Source organism: Canis lupus, chromosome 16, assembly GCF_048164855.1.
Source record: "Canis lupus baileyi chromosome 16, mCanLup2.hap1, whole genome shotgun sequence".
Taxonomy (NCBI): Eukaryota; Metazoa; Chordata; class Mammalia; order Carnivora; family Canidae; genus Canis; species Canis lupus.
The window spans coordinates 58,448,203-58,470,434 of NC_132853.1; the positions used below are offsets into that span (position 1 = coordinate 58,448,203).

General features: G+C 51.6%; 1 protein-coding gene across 5 annotated transcripts in view; it reads right to left on the bottom strand.

Moving 5' to 3' along the window:
• CYTH1 (cytohesin 1) overlaps window positions 1–22,232 on the bottom strand; it is a 77,656-nt gene that overhangs the window by 31,140 nt on the left and 24,284 nt on the right. Inside the window, exon 1 of one of the 5 annotated variants that reach the window (XM_072781822.1) lies at window positions 16,510–16,745. The exons of 2 other annotated variants lie outside the window; for them this stretch is intronic. In XM_072781822.1, the coding sequence (XP_072637923.1) occupies window positions 16,510–16,636 (127 nt within the window). In that variant the 5' untranslated portion in view covers window positions 16,637–16,745. Of the gene's footprint in view, window positions 1–9,274; window positions 9,731–16,509; window positions 16,746–22,232 lie in introns of those variants that run through there. 2 more of the 5 variants (XM_072781826.1, XM_072781823.1) reach the window with 2 other exon arrangements.

Sequence of the window (22,232 nt, forward strand, 5' to 3'; positions counted from 1 at the left end):
CAAGAGTTGCTGCTCACAGGGAAAACTCTGGGGTCACGGTGGCCAGGCTCCCCTCTCAGTTTACACCTGCTGGTCATCACCTAACATCTCCCCCCACGCCACCTCTCTCTGTGTCTGTATCGTGCAGTTTACCGCCTGCCAATGCAGTCCTACTACCAGGGGTTTCATCTGCCCAGTAAGATCTCATACTCTAAGTGTATAACCAGGGCTATACACTTAGCCCCTTTTTGAGGCAACATTCCTAGTTTGTTTTTTGTTTTTTGTTTTTTTAAGATTTTTAATTTATTAGAGAGAGACAGAGGCAGAGGGAGAAGTAGGCTCCATGCAGGGAGCCCGACATGGGACTCGATCCCGGGTCTCCAGGATCACACCCTGGGCCAGAGGCAGCGCTAAACCGCTGAGCCAGGGCAGCCCAGGATGGCTCAGCGGTTTAGCGCCACCTTCAGCCCGGGTCCTGATCCTGGATTCCCAGGACAGAGTCCCATATTGGGCTCCCTGCATGGAGCCTGCTTCTCCCTCTGCCTGTGTCTCTGCCTCTCTCTGTGTCTCTCATGAATAAATAAATAAATAAAATCTTTTAAAAATAAATAAATAAACCGCTGAGCCACCGGGGCTGCCCACATTCCTAGTTTTTACACAAATACAGCAGAGATTTACAAATCCCAGCAGGTGACTGCTGACCTCTCACCTCCTGTGCCAGCCCAGGTCATAACACACCAGGCTCACATACCGCACCTGCTACAACGGAGTGACCAGAGGATCTGCAGCTGGGCCCGACCTGCAGCATGTGACGCTGGGCAAAGGGTCAGCTGGAATCTGGGCCACAGGCAGCTGGGAGCAAAGCCCACAATAGTCAATTCTCAGCACGGACAGTACGACCCAAGATGTAAGCAGACAAGAAGCTCAAGGAAAAACTATCAACAGAAAGTCTGCAGCATCCCTCCTCATGTATAAAGAAGACGGATGCGAAAACAAACAGCCCCATCATCAAGTTCATGAACTCACAGTGATCAAAGATAAAGACCATTCACAGGTGAGCTAGTCAACTCTGGAAATCCACAGAGAGAAAATAAAAGTTTTTCAAAATGATTTTGAGACTGTTAATTCAACAATCTTAAAAAAAAAAAGAAAAGGAAAAAAAAGAAAGGAAGCGTACCACCCATGAATAAGGCACCCTGTTAGCTAGTGTAGAAGGTACAGAGATCGTTACTATTCCCTTCGAAAGAAGAGTCAGGCAGGTACGTGCAAAGGAACTGTGGCAACAGATGCTGGGGGGTGGGACACCGTGACCACGGCGGCCACGCTGCCAGAAGGCTCCACGCAGGACCTGAGGCTGGAGTCTAGTCTGAAAGTCGGAGCCAGGAAGGAGGGGCCCCTCCAGACTGGGGAGAGTGATGGTCTTAGGGTGGAAAGGGGAGAACGTGCTGGAAACGTGGGGGAAGCTGGGGTCACACTGGGTCCCCCTGACACGAAGCCTCTGGAGTCTACGCTGGGGTTGAGTGGCAGGAGAAGCACAGGAGCACCCCAGGAAGAGCGGGGAGTGGCTGCGAGGGGCCTGAGAAAGAACAAGGACTGGAGGCTTTTCGGGGGTCACCAAGGAACAGTGACGGGGACACTCGGCACCTGTCTAATGCAGCAGAACTGGGGTTCAGAAGTCGGGGCGCAGACACGAGTGTCTTCTGCCCCTGCCAGCGCTCCCAGCCCAACCACAGCTCACATCCTGCCTCCCACCATGAGGCCTCGGCCCATGGAACCAGCCCCGGAGACCCTCCACCACGCACGCAGGGGCATCTGCACAACCTCGGAGGTGGAGCTGAATTCCAATCTTGCCATTCATCAAGGGCCCAAGCGTGAGGCCCTGCCAGACCCCGGCTGACCCAGGCAGAGAGCCTCACTCAATCTCTGCTCTGCGTCATGCGACAACCGAGACACGGAGCTTTAATAGCTGTAATCCATTCCTGATACTTAAAAGTACTTAATTTTTCTTTAGTAAAAGCTAGATGTGTAAATACTTCTCACAAGAGGCAGACACCTGTTCCCACGGAGAAGGGCCTGGAGATCTCGAGAGAGAGCTGTCGTTTCTACTCTAACCCCAAAGCAGAAAACCCCGGCTCCCAGAACCGGACACTGGCCCTTACCAGAGCCGCATGGGGTCCCAGGAAGGGTTTCTGAAGTCTGACAAAGGGCTGGAGGCGCCAGCCTGGGCACCCGCCTTCTGCATCACAGCAGGTCTCAGTGGCCACTCCCAGGCAGGGCAACACCAAGATGGGGCCTCCTCACAGCGCCTGGCAGGCCAGGGCCGTATGCATTCTGCTTGGAGAGGTTGCTCTCGGAGTCCTCTACCTCCGGCTCTTTGCAGAGGGCAAGGCTGAGCTGGGGGGCGGTGCAGCAGGGAGGACAGCCAGGAGGCGGTGGCAGGAAGCAGACAAAGCTTAGTTCCACGTTCTCTGCCCTTCAAGCCCTGGGGTGGCACTTCTCCCTCTGCAACATGAGCTCAGGAGGTGAGTGACCCACAAGAGGGTGGGGGCTTGGCTATAAATTCCTGACACCAGGAAGGTTTCCGGTGGCCTCCCTCTAGTACAAACTGATCCTCACCTCTCGGCTGTTATCCTGGAGAGTATGATGCGATTGGTTTCCCTGGACAAATTCCCTTCCACCCCAAGCCCCCAAAGCCAGCATGGCCACTGTGACAGGGCCGGCCTCTTCGTAAGGGCAGGAGAGTCACCAGGAAAAGAAAAGGAGACGTGGGCAGAGGTTGGAAGACCCAAACAGGGTAAGGTCTCTCCTCGGTGTGTATGTCCCAGTTTCTAAAAATACTATGTACATCACCAACAAGATTTTTACAGAAATGATATAAGTAAAGTAATATTAAAGCTCTTAGGAGGGACGCCCAGGTGGCTAGCAGCTGAGCATCTACCTTCGACTCAGGGTGTGATCCTGCAGTCCCAAGATCGAGTCCCACACTAGGCTCCCTGCATGAAGCCTGCTTCTCCCTCTGCCTGTGTCTCTCTCTGTGTCTCTCATGAATAAATAAATAAATTTTTTTAAAAAGCTCTTAGGAAAAAAAAATGTATATATGGTTAGTTCAGAAAAGTATGAAGGAGGAAAAAGGTGATGTGAGGGAGTCACCCCTGGAGATGGACGTGTGTGAAGCTCGCTGATGGGGACACTCTAGAGATGCCAACACACCTGCTGGTACTTCAGGTCACAGGGTCTCAGGAAGAGAAGACACATAAATATAAAGAAAGGTGGGATTTCCAGCCCATGGTGGTGGTGCAATAAAGCCAGCCAGCTGTCGGGGAGAAGACTAAGTGGAGTTGCCCACCTTATTTATATCAAGATAAATTCTAGCTGCGTCACAGATTTTAATGTAGAGAAAGAAATCATAAACACTCTAGAATAAAGCATGGATTAACATGGTCATGATCTTTGGAAAGTGTGTTTCCCAGATTAAAATGAAAAGCTGCTGAGGGGAAAATGAAGCCCTAGCAGCTAAAGGTAAGCAGCCGGATAACAAATATGCAAAGCATGGGCCAAGGGTTAACTTCTTTAATTCACAAGGAGAGCAGCACGAAGCCCAGCAGGACAAACACGACTGGCAAAGGACACGAAGGCAGATGCAAGAGAAAAACACACATGGCCAGACATGGAAAGATGCTTGAACTCTCCAAAAACAAAAAAATCTAAAACATGCCAATTAAAACACGAACACCATACAGCCCTCCAATGGTCCAGCAGAAATTACACGTCTGATGACAGAGGAGACCCCGACGACAGCGTGGGGACACACAGGTGGCCGGGGGCGTGAAACCCTGCACAGCCTCTCTGCCGTACCAAAGCCTAAAAGCCACGTTCCTTTCCATTCAGCACTTCCATTTAAGAACTTACCCAACCCACATCCTCCAGAAATTGCAGTTGTTGTTGTTTTTTTTTTTTTTTTTTAAGAAATTGCAAAATTTAAAAACTACTTAAACACAATGTGGTCACAAGAAAGGAGGAGCTGATTTGTGAGTGCTCATCTAGAAAATTCTCGAAGACCTGCTCTGTGTAGTGGCAACCACGGAACAGCAGGTGCGGGCGAGAAGGACACGCGGGAGGCTGGCCGCGGAGCGTCCTCAGAGGCTGGGGGCCTGGACGGCTCATGTCCAACCTCTCTGTGTATCTGGATCCACAACTACAGCAACGTTTCACGTCAACGTTTCTATCCACACAAAATACAGAAACACCAGCAGTCGTTTACCCCAAAATATCTGCTCAGGTTGATGCCTAAATATTTCTTTTGTGGAAAATGCACACTTGGACTCTGCTCTCCTGCCTTCCCAGCGCCCGCCGTGCCCACAGCACCCTGCCGCCCTTTCCCACGTGGGCCACGGCTCGAGTCTATGCACCAGAGTCCCGAACGCTCAACGGAAGGTACGAGGGGAGAGAGACTTAGGACACCGGAGAGAAAGGAGACGCAGAAGAGCCACAGACTCGGAAAACAAATTCACCGACTCGTCCTCAGGTCAGCAGGTGACCTGGCGGGACTGCCCTGTGCAGGAAGGCCAAGGCTCCTTTCCTTTCTTTTCTTTTCTTTTCTGTTCTGTTCTTTTCTTTTTTTTCTTTTCTTTTCTTTTTTTTTTCTTTTTTTTTTTTTAAGATTTTATTTATTGAGCAGCCCTGGTGGCTCGGTGGTTTGGCCCCACCTTCAGCCCAGGGCATGATCCTGGAGACCCGGGATCGAGTCCCACGTCAGGCTCCCTGCACGGAGCCTGCTTCTCCCTCTGCCTGTGTCTCTGCCTCTCTCTCTCTCTATCTCTCTCTCTCTCTGTCTCTCATGAATAAATAAAATCTATAAAAAATATTTAAAAAAAAGATATTTATTTACTAATGAGAGACACAGAGACAGAGAGGCAGAGACACAGGAGGCAGAGAGAGAGGCAGAGAGAGAAGCAGGCTCCATGCAGGGAGCCCGACGGGGGACTTGATCCCGGGTCTCCAGGATCACGCCCTGGGCCAAAGGCAGCGCTAAACCGCTGAGCCACCCAGGTGTCCCCAGAGGTTCCTTTCTTAAAGAAGAGGGGGCATTGGGGTGGGTGCCGACCCCCAGCAGAGCTGCCCTGCCGGTCTCCGCATCCCCCAGCGTGTCACCCGCAGCCACGGAGCCGGGCACAGCATGTCCTTGGGGGGCACATGTGGGTGGTCACAGATCGCCAGGCCCCAGCATTCCTCTCGAACGTGAGCTCCCAGCTGAGCCTGATGTCCCTTGACGACGACGCCCGGTGGCAGAGCCGACCGGGCTAGCCCGGTCCCTGCGGGGGCTGTCCGAGTCCGAGACCACACTGCGTTTAGCGACCATCCCAGCTGCGGCTCCTCAGAGGGCAAACAGGAGAGGCCGGCAGCTCCAAGAGTCTGTTTCCAACAAGGAAATCTCAGAAGAGCAGCAGGGGTGAGAAGGATGCGAAGTCAGTCACGCTGCCCCGTGAGGGGAAAGTGAGAACCGGACACCTTAAAACATTTCCGGAAGGTCTAGCCCTCCATCCCTCAACCAGCAGCAAACTGCATGCAGGTTCTACAGCCCCCTCCACAAACATACTCCGGTGAAGCTTCCAGAACCACAGAGAGGGCGAGAGGGCTGTGGACAACTGGAATGTCTCCCGTTTCCTAGGCCTTGCCCTCGCCTCCCCTGACCAGTCTGTATACTGATGAGGGCTCGTAAGGCCCAGACCTGGGCACGCCAAGACCCATAATCTGTGCCTTTTCTTTCTACCAATGCTGGCTCCTGAGACGATCCCACCCGCCTGCTGGACCCGGGGCCCTGACCGCTTCCGTATTCTGTAACGAGGGAACTCAGGAAGCTGCGGAAAGTCTCAGGCAACAGATAAAGGTCCTCTTTTTCAGAGGAGCAGAATCCAAACCTTGTTTCTGCTCACCCTCTTACAAAAAAAAAAAAAAAAAAAAAAAAGAGCAGTTCTGATCCTCTTATGACGACAGTGTGAGCATTTGTCGCTGGTGTGCTCACAGGAGGGCCTACGAAATTCAGACCAGAGCGAGTCCCCTTCAACACCTGTCCCAGCAGATGGTGGTGATGCAGGTCCGAGGGGAAGCCCTCCTGCCTAAAATAACAACGTAACCATTTTGATTTTGCAAAACACAAACTCAATTCAGGAGGAAGGGAGTGAGAAACATCTGTGGGAATATTAATTTCTAGTTATGGCACGTTAGCGTCGCCTCTGCCTGCACGCCTCACGCTGAGCAGTCTTGGCCAATGCGAGGCTGGCACGGTCACAGGAAAGAGCAGGGGATCAGGGGTAGCGTTCTAGATGCCACCTGAGAACCCAACATCCTAGCGGAGGGGCATGCTACTTAATTCTATCCCACGCATCTTCCTAGAAATAACAGAATTTTACACTCACATAGAATCTCACAGTTTAAAATGTTTCTTTTTCATTTCCCTTTTTTCTTGGACTAGACAACAAAATCCAGCTATGAACCCTGTGTATTTCCTGACCATGAACCGGGCACTGTTACCTCCAGTTTTACAGCCGACGTAGGACTCAGTATAAACCCTCTACCAACAGACCCTATTCAAACTCGCGGAGTCCTTAGCTCTTTATTTTCTCTTACTGGAATAACCAAATTCACTTCAGCTCAGCATGTATTGAGCATCTGCATGTGCCCATCCTGTGCTCGGAGCTCAGACTAAAATAGCTCTGGCCCTGCCCGGCACAGAACATGAAGGCCAGAGGGGGAGGCGCGGGGGCCTGCACTCAGCACCTGCAGCCACAGTGGCCATGCACACTCGGACGACACCCAGGGACGCCAAGAGGCTCTGAGAGGCCAAGTGTCTGAACCAGGACTTGGGAAGGCAAATGGGAGTCCCCAAGTGGAGAAGCCGAAACCCAGGTGGACGCATATACCAAGCAGGGCAAGAAGGCCGGGAACTGGCTGGGTGCCAGGGGACAGGGCGCACACCTGGGGTCGGGGCACCCGACAGGCCTGGGCAGGCACCGGGAGAGGGCCCGGCATTGGCTTGCAAGGGCCTCAGTTCCACAGGCCACCAGCCCGAAGGAAAGGTTCGAGGGCAAATCAAGGGGGACTAAGCATTGAAAAGGTCAGACGAAGTCGCTGGAAGCCAACCTCAGGCAGTGAAGACACTGCTGGCTTCTCACTTACACTCGCCTCCAGACCGCTGAACGGAAACCGAGGAGCGCCGGCCCCACGTATGGACAGGGGCAAAACGCGTTTTTAATTTCCAGGTTTGGATTTGAGGGGAGTGCAGCAGGCAAAGATCTTACTTCTTGGAGGCATTTTCAAAGCCCCCACGGACCCTTGAATAGGTGTGCTCTTTGGGTCCTAGGAGCCTAGTAAAGGCGGCTCTATGAGGAGCACAGGCTGCCACTCACCTCTCCCCTCCCTCCGGGATCTTGGGGACCTACCAGAGTCAAGTCCCCGTGCTCCCTTCACTTTTATGTCTGCCTGAATGCCACTTCTACATCTCATCCTGATCCCTACAGGACCTGTTTTAGCAGCAGTTAAAGGGCAATGCTGGCCTCCCTGGTCCCAAACAGACAACAGGACAAAGCGCTCCAGGGAGGGGTGAGGGAAACAAGCGCAGCAGTTCCTGATGGTGACTCATTCCAAGCAAAGGGCTCTCAGCACAGAGACTCCCAGCCCTAAATGATGCCCCACTCTCCCCGCACACAGTGAGCGGTCCACGTTGGATGTTAGGGCCTCCAGGACAGCTGGAGGCCAATGGCAGGGGACCCTCTGAGTCAGCCTCTCGACGACTATTTAACGGGGCTTCCTCAGAGGTCTGAGGCCAGGCTCCCCAGGGAGGACCAGCAGCACGCGAGGATGAAAACGCAGCACGGTGACTGGCGGTCACTGTCTGGCCAGGCCAGGCTCACAGCCACTGTCCCAAATCCTCACTAAAGTGTCCTCTTCCTCTTTCAAAACAAGAAACCTAGGCTACTGTGGACTCACCTTCCAGATACAACAGTTCCCCTTTGGGGGGGGGGGTTCAACGCTAAGCTAGAACTTGCCTCTCTTTATCGTCCCCCCTCAAATGCGAAGTGTTATTACAAACAGCTCTATGCCCCTCTCTCCCAAAGTCCTTCACCGTGCACAGCTTTCCAAGTCACCCCGTGTATATGGTCCAAGACCACCTGCACTTAGAGGTGGAACTCGAAAATGTATTTTATAGTGAATCGAAAAGGAAAAGCAGAAAAAGCCCCCCAAAACTTGTTTTAACTTTCCCAAAATCTGCTTTGAAATATAGCGTCATATTTATTTCAAAATTATTCCTATAATTCATTACTAACTACAAAGAGCATACATTTTCCTGCTTCGTCTTACGGCATAAAAACATGGCCATCTGGCATGGGCACCACAAAAAATACGCATATCCACGCACAAAACTACCGTGACTTTGGAGCGTCTGAAAGCCCTGGCTCACGGGGCTCTCATACAGCTTTTACAGGATCCTTAGGGATTTAAAAGCCACCAAGTTTCTTATCCCTTCCTTCGAGCTTCCCTGTTTACAGTGTGGGTGTGGAGAGGATGAAGGAAGTTTACAGACCCTGCAGGGCCTCCACCGGTCTTTACCAACACCGAAAGAGGAAGATCAAATTAACTCTGTATATTCCCTTTGATTCTTTTTGTTTAATGAAGCCGGATGCCTCACTGGTGCTGCCAACCTGGGCTCTAATGCCCATACATTCTCATGGTCACACTCATTCTGGGTACGTGCAGCCCCCACCCCCCCACCCCCCCACCCTGAGCTCCTGGCGGACTATTACTCAGAGTCAGGAAACACAGACAGTCACTGCGGAGAAGAACCGAGGGTGGATCTTTACTGAGAAGGACAGACTGTGGCGGGGGGAAGAGCGCGAGTCTGGTTGAAAAACGCACTGAGTTGGGACACCTGGGGGCTCAGTGGTTGAGTGTCTGCCTTCGGCTCGGGTCCTGATCCTGGAGTCCCGGGATCGAGTCCCGCGTCTGGCTCCCCGCAGGGAACCTGCTTCTCCCTCTGCCTGTGTGTCTCATGAATAAATAAAATCTTTTTAAAAAAGATTAAAAAATATACACAGAGTTGCACACGCGCGCGCAAGCCTCAGCTCCCTGACCACTAACACTGGCCCTCTCCAGTTCTCCTGAAAACGCCGGGAGAAGCCAGAGTGGGCGCTGCTGCTGCTCCTCCCCGAAAGGCAGTAAAACTGCCATCACAGGACGTCACGGAGCGAGCAAGAGCCGTAACGGCCCCCTCCGGGCACCCAGGCGGGACTGGACTCACCAGGCTCCTCTGCGGTTTTAAGGACCATCTTCGCCGACACAGCGGGCCCCTGACGTGGCTGGAGGTTGTCGGAGGTTGTTCTACGAAGAGCCAAGAACCGCCGGAGCAAAGTTTCCCTGGCAGGAGGGCTGGGTGGGGCCGGGAACCCCTGTGGGCGGCTCAGCACCCCTCCCCTCGGCTCCCCGACCAATGAGCCTCCGGCCCCAGAGCGTCAGGGCCGCCACCCAGTTCACCCAGTTCCTGAAGTCAAGCCCGAGCAGCTCCCAGAGTTAACCGGCCCCTCCCTGGAAGCGCTCAGCCAGGCCTTCGGCTTCCAGGGCTTCCAGGGCTTCCAGGGCTTCCACGGAGGAGCAGCAGAGCCAGCCGTCGCTCCTCTCCGCTCGGGGGCACTTGCTGAGAATAGAGCCGCGCGGAGCCCGGAGCTCTCCGGCAGCGAACAGCACATTTCCGAAGAGAATGACTAAGAGATCACGATCGTCACCGTGTGCTGTGAGGTCACAGGCTAAAAGGGGAAGGCAGATTTCCGAGGGGAAAAAGAATTCCAAGGGCAACACTTCCAATAGAAGTTCAATTTTATCTCCGTTCTATTTTCTACTGCGCCGTACCACGCTGTTCGTTTCCGCATACTCTTATTACACGATTCTTTTAAAAAAAGATTTTATTTATTTATTCATGAGAGACACAGAGAGAGAGAGAGAGAGGCAGAGACACAGGCAGAGGAGGGAGAAGCAGGCTCCACACAGGGAGCCCGACGTGGGACCCGATCCCGCGACCCCAGGATCACGCCCTGGGCTGAAGGTGGCGCTAAAACCGCTGAGCCTCCCAGGGATCCCCACATACTCTTATTACAGTCCCAAATCACGTGTGTTGTTGACATCAGATTGACAGTAACTAGGGGGAGAGCCTTAATCCCATCACCCAGGGATAAACACTGAGGAAATTTTGGTATATTTTTATATTCTTCCGGATTTTTGCTCTGGGCACTATGCTCCTTCGGTCTCTGCCCTCACTCCATCCCTGAGTATACACCATATACAAGTATGCCTTTGTCTCTCCATGTATCTCACATATATTCAAATACTTCTAACACTCATGTCGTGTAAAATATAAAAGTACTTATCTCTCTCAAGAGGCATTTATATTATCTCAAGAGATAAGTATATATAGAGAAATAACGAATATCTATAAAGAAATAATATACAGAGAAACAAAAATTAAATAGTTTACATGCTGTTTTATAACCAGCCATTTTTCACTGATAACATTTCTCCATGACCATAAATGGAGATTTATTACATTTTTTTATTATCCATGATACAGAGTATTTAACCAATTGCCTCCTATAAGACTTTTAAGTGGTTTCAAATTCTCCCGCCAATCTCAACAGCCATATGCACACACTCTGGCACATCTTTGATCATCCCTTGAGCAAACATTCTCAGAGCAGAGCTGCCGGATCTAGATACAGGCTCCGTGTGTTCACAGGAGGGACTACAAGGTCCCTGCCTGTTATTTCTACTTACATGTGACCAATACAACAATGGGTGCCTAGGGCATCATCACTACATCATCACTACCATTTCCTGGGTGCTCGCCTTGTGCCCATGGCTGACTCATCTAATCCCGAGAGCACCCTTGAGGGGTTCTCTTCAGCCCCAATTCGTGGAAGGGGACACCAAAGCCCAGAGGCGTCACCCGGCTTGCCCAAAGTCTGAAACCTGACACTGCACCAAGGTGTCTGGCAGCAAGGCCCAGGCTCTGGCTGGCTCCAGCACCAGACCCCCGAGCCCTTCCTCCCGCTAGTCCTGGTGGTGAGGGCGCCAGCAGGTGCACAGGAGGCCTGGACCGGCTGTCCTGAGGCTGGGCTCGCACACGTCTACAGCAAGACACCAGAGTGCGGCTTCCGGTCACACTCTGGATGTGGCCACAGGTGCCTTAAGGGCAGCGGCCTCGGCCCACAGTTTCCCTTCTTGCCTAATAAAAAATAAATATAGACACGTATATTTTTAAAAACCACCTTGTTTTGCAAAGGCAACTGACAGAAACCCAACTTCTTATCTTTAGTTCAGTATGTTAAAATCAGAGTTCATGCTTTCTCCTTTGTGTCCCCGTCGGCAACAGGTGCCAGGTCAAGTCCTGTCCAGGCCCATTTCAAAACCTCAGTTTAGGAATCCCTGGGTGGCTCAGAGGTTTGGCGCCTGCCTTTGGCCCAGGGAGTGATACTGGGGTCCTGGGATCGAGTCCTGTGTCGGGCTCCCTGCATGGAGCCTGCTTCTCCCTCTGCCTGTGTCTGCCTCTGCCTCTCTCTCTCTCTCTCTCTGCCTCTCATTAATGAATAAATAAAATCTTAAAAAAAAAAAAAACCCTTCAGTTTATTCCCAAATCTGCATGTCTACCCGCTGGTGCCAGGGCCGATCTCTGATGCCAATCCCAACTTTTAAGGGGACAGGTCACTTCTACTTTCCACCCACTGCCGAGCAGTGGAGCGCCTCTCGGGAACAGATGGCGCTGGGCATAGGCACGTACTGCCTTCACAGGCCCTGCCCACATCTGCCTCTTCCCTGACAGGACGAACTCCATTTCTGCAAGTCTGAGCAGCGAGAAACAGCTTCTCAGTGACTGGAGCCGACACCGACCTGATGACTAGTGGTGGGGATGATCTTTTCAAATTTGCGGTATTTCTTCTTCTTTGAACTGCTTCTTCATCTTTTTTACCCATTTTCCTATTGGTTATCCTTCCTTACTGGTTTGTAGATTACAAATTCTTTGTAGTAAATGTTGCAACCTTTTTTCACAACCCATCACTTGTTTTGCCAGCAGTTGCGGCATCTTTGCCTTCCAGAAGCTTCTACGTGTTACAAGCAGGTCTGTGATCTCTTCCTCCATCGGCTTCTCTCAGCATTCACCAAGCACCAGAGTGTTGGGCACTGCAGAGTGCCAGGTACCGGAGGTGCACCAGACGACCGCAGCACCTTCCCTCACGACGCTTACACTCCACTGGGAGCTGGGAAGGGCAGGGCATCAAGGAGCAAAATACACGTACATTGGAAGACACATGCTACGTGGGGCTGGGGCAGGCACGGGGTCACAGATGGCTGCTCCTGGCCGGGGCAGCTGGGGCAGAGCCAACGGCGCCAGGAGGGGAAGGCAAGGCAGGAGGGGTAGGGAGGTTGGGGAGGGCTGTCGAGGGCCTCGTGGGCTATTTTAAGGACTGGTTTCCACTGTGGATAAGACAGGGAGCCAATGCCAGGGGCTGGAACAAAGTGGAAGACCTGATTTCCTTCGTGATGATAGCACTCCGATAGCCCACCCTGCAAGAGATGATCACGGCTTACACAGAAAGTGATAGGATTCCTGTTCTATTCACTTCTAAGGCAGAGCCAAGGACTCACCAATGGATTCCACGTGGGTATGAAAGAAGTCAAGGATGGCCCGAGCCCTCTGACCTGGGCAGGTAGAAGAATGCAGATGCCACCTCCCAGGTGGCAGGCTGCCAACAGGGCCCCTGCCCCATGGCACAGGGCATGCCTCAGCCTCCCCACCCGTCCTGCCCTGCTGCTCTGGACCTCATGATCTTCCACTCTGCCTCACTCCTTGCTAGGCTGCCCAGTTCATGTCTCAAAAGAGGGATTCTAAATGGCTCACACAGTATCCACCATCCCTGTGTGGAGAGAGCGAGCCATCCAAGTCAGGTTCTTGTCCCAGTTCTGGAAGGCTGTCCATGGGGAGCATGCCCGGGCACACCCAGCAGGGCACCACACCACCTTCTGTGTGATCATCTCTCCTCCAAAGCTAGTGCAACAAATAACACTTAAAAAAAAGGAAGTAGTGAATGAAGAGGCATGTCTCCTGTTCCTTAAAATAGAAGTTTAACTACTAAAGCACCAAATTATATGACTGACTCACTCATAAGGAAAGTGACTTCATAACACATCATCCAGGTCTTGGGACATTTCTCACATTGCAAGTGGGTGCTACTTATCACGTCAGCCAATCGGCATAAAACCGGGCCTTCCTGGGCGAACAGAAACAAATTACCGCCCTACTCAACCAGGCACAGCTCCAGCATCAATCCCAAAGAGAATAAGATTGTAACACAGCTCTTTAAACGGAAGCTGTGCCCAAGTTCAAAGGACACTGTGATACCCTAGAACAATGGCACACTACAAAAGCAGGACACTGACCCAGGCCTCAGAGCCATCTGAGTGATGATATGGGAGACAGAGGAACTGGCCCAGGCCCCCCAATAAGCATTAAATCAACAAAGTGAACCACCAGCTACTCATATTAAAATCCTACATAAGGGCGGTTAGATTGCAAGTGTTTTGACTCAAGACATTTTATATTTTCAATTAATAAAATACCTTAGATTGCCTTAATCCTTCACCCCAGCCTCATCTTTAGTGACAGGTAAGAATGTGCAAATGTGTAATGGTTTAAAATGACCCAGGGGAAAATGTACATGAATATTCATGTAACATTCGGGGAGGTTTTTTTTCCTTAGCAAGATACCTACACATCACCATAGTCCCAAGGAGACAGGGCACACTCAAAGGGGGAGTGTGGACAGTTACTGAGAGACTGTCCACAAAGGTAAGGGCGGAGTCCGGGGAGGCTCTCAAGCCTCAGTGAAGCACCCCAGGGTGATCAGGACTGAGCGCCCTACCCACCTGCGGTCTGCGGGAGGCGGCGGCCGGCTGCAGGGGCTACCGGACAGGCCCTGGGACAGGGCCCGGATAACCCTCAGCCACCATGCAGGGAGAAGACCCCCTGACCTCATTCTCCTCGGACTCTCCAGCCTCCTGGACAGATCCAGTAGAGGCCAGCAGGCAGGGCAGCCTCCACAACAGCAGGACGGAGAGGGCCGACGGCACAGGCCGGGGGCTTCACGCCAAGGCACGAGCTCCAGGAGCCGCTCGGCAGGGTAAGGACGTCTGCGACGGCCCCATCCGCTGCCTCGAGGTCTCAGCTCCTCATCATAGCTCCAAGACCCTCCTGGATGCGACCCCACTGCCCCCCCAGGCTTTTCTTACCCCTCGTGCCTAGTGTTTCCTCTTTAACCAAAATAACGTGCACACATCACATAAAAAAACAAACAGTACCTATGGCTTAAAACAGCAACCCACAGTTTCCTGCCCAACTGCAGCCCCCACGCTCGCATCCTGCTCCGTGGAGGTAGGCTCCTTCAGCTCTCTGTTCTGCTGATTACCTCCCTGCTTCCACACATCACAAGCACACTACCTGCTCCCGAGTCCTCAATTCTGGGCAGCAACTGCCTGCCATGGAAGAGGAAGACTCAGCTCTGACCCCCACCCTCCCCGCCCTGACACACGCTCCGTACAATTACACGTGAAGTTTGGGTTAAATCAGTGTTTATTACTTCCATAAACACTGCTCACAGCTTAGCTACACAACGTACTAGGATTGAAATTACCACGCAGTGGCGTGAAGTGTCTCCTTTGTGTCTGTGTGCTTAGCTCTCTGCCTTACAGATGGAAAGCCAAGCTCTCTCCACCAGGTATGACGCTGTCAACAGGAGCAACCCAGTTCTGGGTCAGCCCTCCAAAAACCTCCACACTCCTCCCGGCCCGGCCTTGCTGCTTTCACAGCAGCACCCTGGCAATTCCCTCTGCCTCTTCCAAACGCCGCCTCCCGTTTCTCTCATTCCGTGCTTCCCTCCTGGATCCCTTCTTTTGCTAGAGCATATCCTCTAAGAAGGACACGAGGGATGGGTTTCCATCACTGCTGTGGATTTTGCATGTCCAGAAATACCCCTGTCCTCCTCCCACACTCGACTGGCACTCTGGCTGGATTCAGGGCTGTAAGTTAAAATCGCTTCCTCACGATGGCGAAGGCATTCCCTCACTGCCTTCTGCTCCCACAGTGCTGTTAGTGACCGTGCCATTCCAACCCCAGAATTTTCTATGGGACCATCTTCCTGCTCTGAAGGCTTTCAGGGTCTTCACCCTTGGCGCTGTGTGGTTTTGTAACACAGTGTCCAGGTGTGGGTCCGTTTGCACACACTGTGCTAGCCCCTAGGCAGACCCCAACTCTCAAGTCTCATAATCTTTGATGATGTCCTACCCTTTTTTCTCAGCTCTCACCGTTTAGAGTTTCTGTTAGACGCTGGACCTCCACTGTGAATCCTACTTTTCATCTCCTTGTGGAACCACTTTCTAGGAAGTATTCTTGCAAGGCACTCAATGTTAGCGTTTACCCCCGATCTGCGTGCTGAAACCCTAACGTGATGGCATTTGGGAGGCAATTAAGCCGTGAGGAAGGAGCACACATGTGTGGGATTGGCGGCCGTCCAGGAAGAGGCCAGTGAGGCCAGCTGGCTCTCCTTGTACCTCATACCTTGAGAGCACACAGCAGGACGACAGGCCCCTGGGGGCCAGGAAGGGAGCTGGGAGCAAGAAGCACCGATGCCAGCCCTGCTCAGACTCCCCGTCTCACACCCGCAGCACTCACACCCGAGAGAGCGCTGCAGACACCACCCAGTGTGTGGTGCTGTCACGGCCTGCCCTGGGGCAGCTCTCTACTTCATCTTCCAGTCTCTGGATTGTTTTCTTTTGGCTGTTTTTAACTCGCATGAGCCCACTCTTAATCTCCGAATATTCCTTTTGGATAGCATCCTATTCTTGTTTTATTAATACATCACATCTAAGACTCCTAGGTATGTGGCTTTTAAAATGCCCTGCTACAATCTGTTTCCTCAAACATCTTTTCAAACGCCGGCACATTGGCGAGGACAGGCACACACTAGCAGACGTGAAGATGTGGGCTGTCCCTCCACATCTAAGGGCCAGCACCAGCAGCCTGGTGAGAAGGCGTGTGGTGGGTGCGGCCTGTGGAGCGCTGGGTCTCCCTTAAAGCAGGAAAGCGGTAACACGCGGACTGCGAGGGGCTCCGTGGGTTCTCTCTCCCATCAGCCTGAAGAGCCATCCTCCAACCTCCTTCCTGGGCTGTGTGGGCTACAAACCTGGGCAGAGCAGCCGGGCCGCCAGGTGGAGGGAGAAAGGGTGGGACGGCCACACCGAAGGACACACACCTTTGCTCACTCTCCCTGTGCCGCCACAGCGCTCTCCAGAAATCAAACCTTTGTGTTCCACCAAAAGTGGAGGAGACATTGCCTTGCTGCAGGATGTGGGGAGGGGACCTGAGAGCCTTCATGCCTGCCATGAACACCTTCCACCCTCATCCAATCCCTACCCTCACCCCTTGTCTCCACTCACAGAGGCCCACGGAGCCCTGCAGCCTTTCTGGGATGTGAGGGTAAGTGGTTTTGCTTCCTGATGGACCCCTCCTCTGCAGCTGAGATCTTTCCTGATGAGCTGCCAGGGCGAGAGTGGCATGGGGCATAGAACCATGCGAGTGTCCTAAGACTCCCAGAAGAGCAGCTGTGCGCTGGGCTGGAGGGTGACAAAGACGTCAATCCTCTGCAGAAGAAAATCCACAGGCACCTGGCAGTACTGCAAACTCTTTGGGAAGTTACTTCTGCTTGGGTTACCTGAAAAATACAGATTTGTACTGTTTTTCCTCACAAACAGGAATGGATCTTGCCAAAAAATAAAAAATAATATAACTGAAAAATTTTTAAAAGGCTGAGGACAAAGAAAATACATATGTGTTACAAAAAATTCAAATGAGGGGGTCACCCGGGTGGCTCAGCAGTTGAGCGTCTGCCTTGGGCTCAGGTCATGATCCCGGGCTCCTGGGATCGAGTCCTGCATCAGGCTCCCTGCTTGGCGGAGAGCCTGCTTCTCCCTCTCCCTCTGCTTCTCCCCCTGCTTGTTTTCTCTCCTATCAAATTAATAAATAAAATCTTACAAAAAAAAAAAAGGAAGAAGAAGAAGACAAACTGTACGGAAAGTAGTTGGCATAGTAGTTTTAGACGCCTTTTAAAATAAAGTAAAAAATACATGATGCAGTCAATGCCGTCTGTGCTGCCCTCTGCTGGCTACACGAGGAGGCTGTTTAAAGGTTTACAATTGGCCATTTTTGCCAGTAAATTCAATTACCTTTTGAACATATATGGGGAGAAAAGAGGGAAATTCATGATCTACACAGAGTGGGCCATGCTCTGCTGATACCTGCCAATACTTCTTTCTTATTTTCTGAGATGGTTTTCTTAATACTAGAACTGGTTTGACCTTTGTCCCTACGCCGGCGCATCGTGGGAACTGGCACGGGGAGGACGAGGACGGTTAAGGACGCAGCGGCTGGAAGGCGGCGTGGCGGGGTTAGGGCAGCACCATGCAAAGCATCAGAGCAGGGGTCCCCGCCGGCACCACCAAGGAGACAGAATGAGCCCCAGTGACAAGCCACCCGGCATGAAGACTGGAGGCAGGCCGGTCCTTCCGCAGCTCTGGGACACGGAGGGCACTGGCTGTCCCCTCTGCAGTCCTCGCCGTGAACGCCGGTGAGAGGATTCAGTGCCCACGGCCGCTGCTCCGGGAAGAGACTGAACTCGGGGCCCCGGGTGGCCCCTCCCCGGGCCTCCTCACCCCGAAACCTGAGACAGCCCACCCGCCCCCCGTTTTCTAGCGACCGGTCACACACACCCCACTCAGATGTCTTAATAAAGGTAGTGCTGAGTACGCTGCCTTCATCCAAAAGGCTGGAGTCCTCCCTGGGTGTTCAACTCAAGCTAACGCCTGCTGAACGTGCTGCGGGCTGGGGCCCGGAGGTGAGGACACCTGCCTCCCTGGTCACACCACGGCCCCGGGGTCCCAAGGGGCGCTAGGAGTCACACGTACGTCACCATGTGGCAAGCGGAGGACTGGAGCACGGAGGGAGCGTGGGCAGTCCAAAGAAGTGGTGTGGCCTTCCAGAAAATCCTAGTGGCGTTCTCTGGCGCTTAGGCCTGGGGAGGGCCCACCACCACCCTGGGTCTCATCTTGAAGGACACAGACACTGACCATCGGGTGAGGAGGCGCTCTCTGGGACAGGAAGGGCACTTTCAGATGGAGGCCCTTGGATGCCTGGTGCTGCCGGGCTCTCACCCGACCGCGAGACGACCACGTCCAGAGGCCTGCCTGCCTGCGTCTCTGCACTGGCACAATGCTGGCCCCCAGACAAACCCTCCTCCACTGAACAGATCCTCAGTCTGGGTATTTCAACTCTTTTTTTTTTTTTTTTTTTATTTATTTATTTATTTATGATAGTCACAGAGAGAGAGAGAGAGGCAGAGACACAGGCAGAGGGAGAAGCAGGCTCCATGCACCGGGAGCCCGACGTGGGATTCGATCCCGGGTCTCCAGGATCGCGCCCTGGGCCAAAGGCAGGCGCCAAACCACTGCGCCACCCAGGGATCCCTCAACTCTTTTTTGAAACTGATTTTATACCCAAAGTCACAGAACAAAGAGCTGGGGTGGCTGGGCTGCACCCATTCCCTTCCCAGCCAGGAAGCCTACCTGGGAAAGAAGTTTACAGGAGAAAGAGACCCAGCAGACACAGGTTCAGGTTCAAAGTAAAAAGATGGGAAGGTCCAAAGAGCAAAGAGGCTCACGGAGCCAGCAGGGCCTGGGGAGATCTGTCAACGTTAGCTAAAGGGATACAGGCCAATGCACAATCATCAATCAGGGCATTTTCAAAAGCATGTATCAGTTTACAGAGAAACACGGACACTTTCACAGAAATACTCTGTCTTTTAAGCACGAAAGTAACCCTGGAGCAGAGCAGGCGACCACTCCTACCACCATCATCCCCATCATCCCCGGGTCATCATGAGGTAAGCTGAGGCCACAGGAAGGGTCAGGAGCCACGCAGACTCTGGCCACCACCAAGCCCCACGGGGGTCTTCCTATGACCAATGTGTCTTCCGTGTGCTCGCCCACCCCGTGGGACGCTTGCTGTCCACACCAACCAGACAGAATGTGCAGTCTGGAAGCCAAGCGTGATTCCCCTCAGCTCTCACGTTGCCCAAATGACAGCACCTATCCTGACACAACTGCAAGAACCACAAAGGTAAACCAATCGGCACATCTTCCCAAATGCTAAATTCCAGTCTCCTTGTTTTTATCAAAGCAAACTACTTGTGGAATAAAGCAAGACATGAAACGACCACCCTGAGTATTTTTAACAAAAAGGATTCCCTCACTGAAGGCAGAATAACTTACATTTTTCTTATCTTTATTTTTATTATCATCTTTTTAAGATTTTATTTCTAAAGAAGCTCTACACCCAGTGTGGGGCTTGAACTCACAACCCTGAGATCAGGAGTCACATGCTCCACCGACTGAGCCAGCCGGACACCCTTCTTCTTTAGGGACGAAATACATGATTACTGTGCTCCTGGTAGAGGCCTAGGGGACAGGATATAAAATACAAAATATGCAAGCCCTTGTTTATGGCCTACATAACACAAGTTAAATACATGTTTTTCTAGAAGTTAGTTTTTACCATTAATAGGTCTTAGAAATTTTCTCATGCCAGAGCATATAGACCTGCCTCAATTTTTAAAAACTGGTACATCCCACAGTTAAGTTTGTACCACACTTTGATTCCTGCCTGGTGATGTTGAAATTGCTTCCAATACTTTGCCATCATGAGCTGAGCTACAATCACCAATCTTCCACATCGGGCTTCCTGCACTTGGCCAAGTGTGTCTGAGGAAGATGCTCAAGAAAGCTGAATTAGAGTCGGCTGGTACTTAGCTGGCACTTAACTTTGTATTTTGAATCATTTTAGATGTGCAGAGAAATGGCAACGACATGGAGTCCCTGTGTCCCCTTCACCCACTTCCCCTAGAGTCACCACCTCCGTCTTATGTAACCACAGCGGAATTACTGCGACGCGGAAGTCGACAGTGACATGGTGCTGACAGCAGGGCCAGCAATCCCAGGGACACCACCAGGGCCTCTCGCTGCTGTCCTTTCTTCCAGCCCAGGATCCAATCCAAGAGTCCTACTGCTTGTCGTGTGTCCTCGATCCCCAATCTGTGACAGTTTCCTGGTCCTTGTGCATCATGGGCTTGACCCCTGGCAGAGAACTGGTCACTTATTTTGTAGAATGTTCATTGGTTTGGATTCGTTGGGGGTTTCTGCTGATTTCATGGAGGTTGTCACTTCTGGCAAGAATGGCATAAAGAGTAAGGTTGTGCTCTTCTCAGAACATCGTGTCAGATGCCCATGACATTGCTGAGTCTGTTTCCTGGTGATGCTAACCACGTGGTGAAGGTGAGCAGCAAGTTTCTCTAAGTGATGTCCCTTGGTAACTGGTGAGTGCCGTGCGGGAGGATGAATTCGGTCATCATCAGATTCTCCAGACAGGCTCACCTAGTATTTTCCCTGCCCCAGCCCTGGAATCGAGCACTCCCCCAACGATCCCTGGCTCCTTGTAATGGAGGGTGGTACTGGAAAACCACGATCTCGGTACCGGTGGTACAACCATTGGCCAGACTACCCAACTGCCTCCTGAAGCTCCACGCCACACACAAGAATGCCTGCGTCCCCACAGCATTGCCAGGACTCTCTTCCACTTGGCCAACCTGATGGCTGGTGTAATCTGCACCTCCCTACTTAGCAGGAGCACTGAACACTTAGGTTTATCGGCGACCTACACTTCTATGAACTGTTCGCATCTTTTGTCTTATTTTCTACTGTCTTCTTACTAATTTGTAGGTACTCTCCCTAAGGTATGGATAGTAATCCTTCACTTGTAGGTGTTGCAGATATCTTCTTCAACTATAGTGGCTGTCTTAACTTTTTTAAGACTTTGTTTATTCATGAGACACACACAGAGAGGCAGAGACACAGGCAGAGGGAGAAGCAGGCTCCATACAGGGAGCCCGATGTGGGACTCGATCCCAGGACCCCGGAATCACGCCCTGGGCCAAAGGCGGTGCTAAACCGCTGCGCCACCGGGGCTGCCCGCTAAGTTCATTTATATGAAGCCAAAGCTGTCAATTATTTTTTCTTTTATGATCTGGGCTTCTGTGACCTGTTTAGGAAGTGGTGTTCCTTCCCAATGAAATTGTAAAAAAAAATATTCACTTCAAAATTTATATCCAGGTGTTTATATAATGTATATTTTGTGTATATTTACATATTTGTCATTCTATACTTTGAAAAAAAACCTTCAAATCAATTACAGCATATACAATCCTGAGGCAACTGAGTGGCTTCATCAGCTCAGTGTCCAACTCTTGAATTCAGCTCAGGTCGTGATCTCAGGGTCCTGGGATCAAGCCCTGTGTTGGGCTCTGCACTCAGAGAGGAGTCTGCTTGTTCCTCTTCCTCTGCTCCTCCCCTGTTCTCTCTCTCCCTCCCTCTCAAATAAAAATAAAAATGTTCGAAATATATATAATACATATGTACACATAGAAACATGTACATAAACCTTATATTAATGTATACATACTTTGATCTATAACCCATCTGGCGTTTTTGGTTTGTTCTTTTAAGTATAGAATGACAAAGGGAATATAAGTTTTTCCTGAACGGATGGTCAAGTGTCATCACCATTTACCGAAGAGCACATCCTTTCCCCACTGATGTAAGATGTTACCATGGGCAGGACAGGTGGTGACTAAAAGCCCAAGAGCCAACTGCCTGGGGGGGCCCTCCTCACTGTTTCACCTGCGAGCCATGTCAGCTACTTCCTCTTTCCATGTGAGTTTGCATATCGAGGAAATGGAGAAAATCTTCCCACTTCACAGGGTTACTGAAAAAGTGCTTAGAACAGTGCAGACATCCAGGAAACACTCAATACCTGACAGCTATTATTGTCACAAACCAAGTCTGCACACAAGCACTGGTCTATCTAGCCAGTGTTATACAAAGAGATATATAATTTGAGCCAAATATGTAATTTAAAATTTTCTAGTATCCACATCAAAAAACTAAAAGAACACTGGGACGCCTGGGTGGGTCAGTGGTTGAGCATCTTGCCTTCGGCTCAGGGCATGATCTTGGAATACTGGGGCTGAGTCCCGCATCAGGCTCCTTCCATGGAG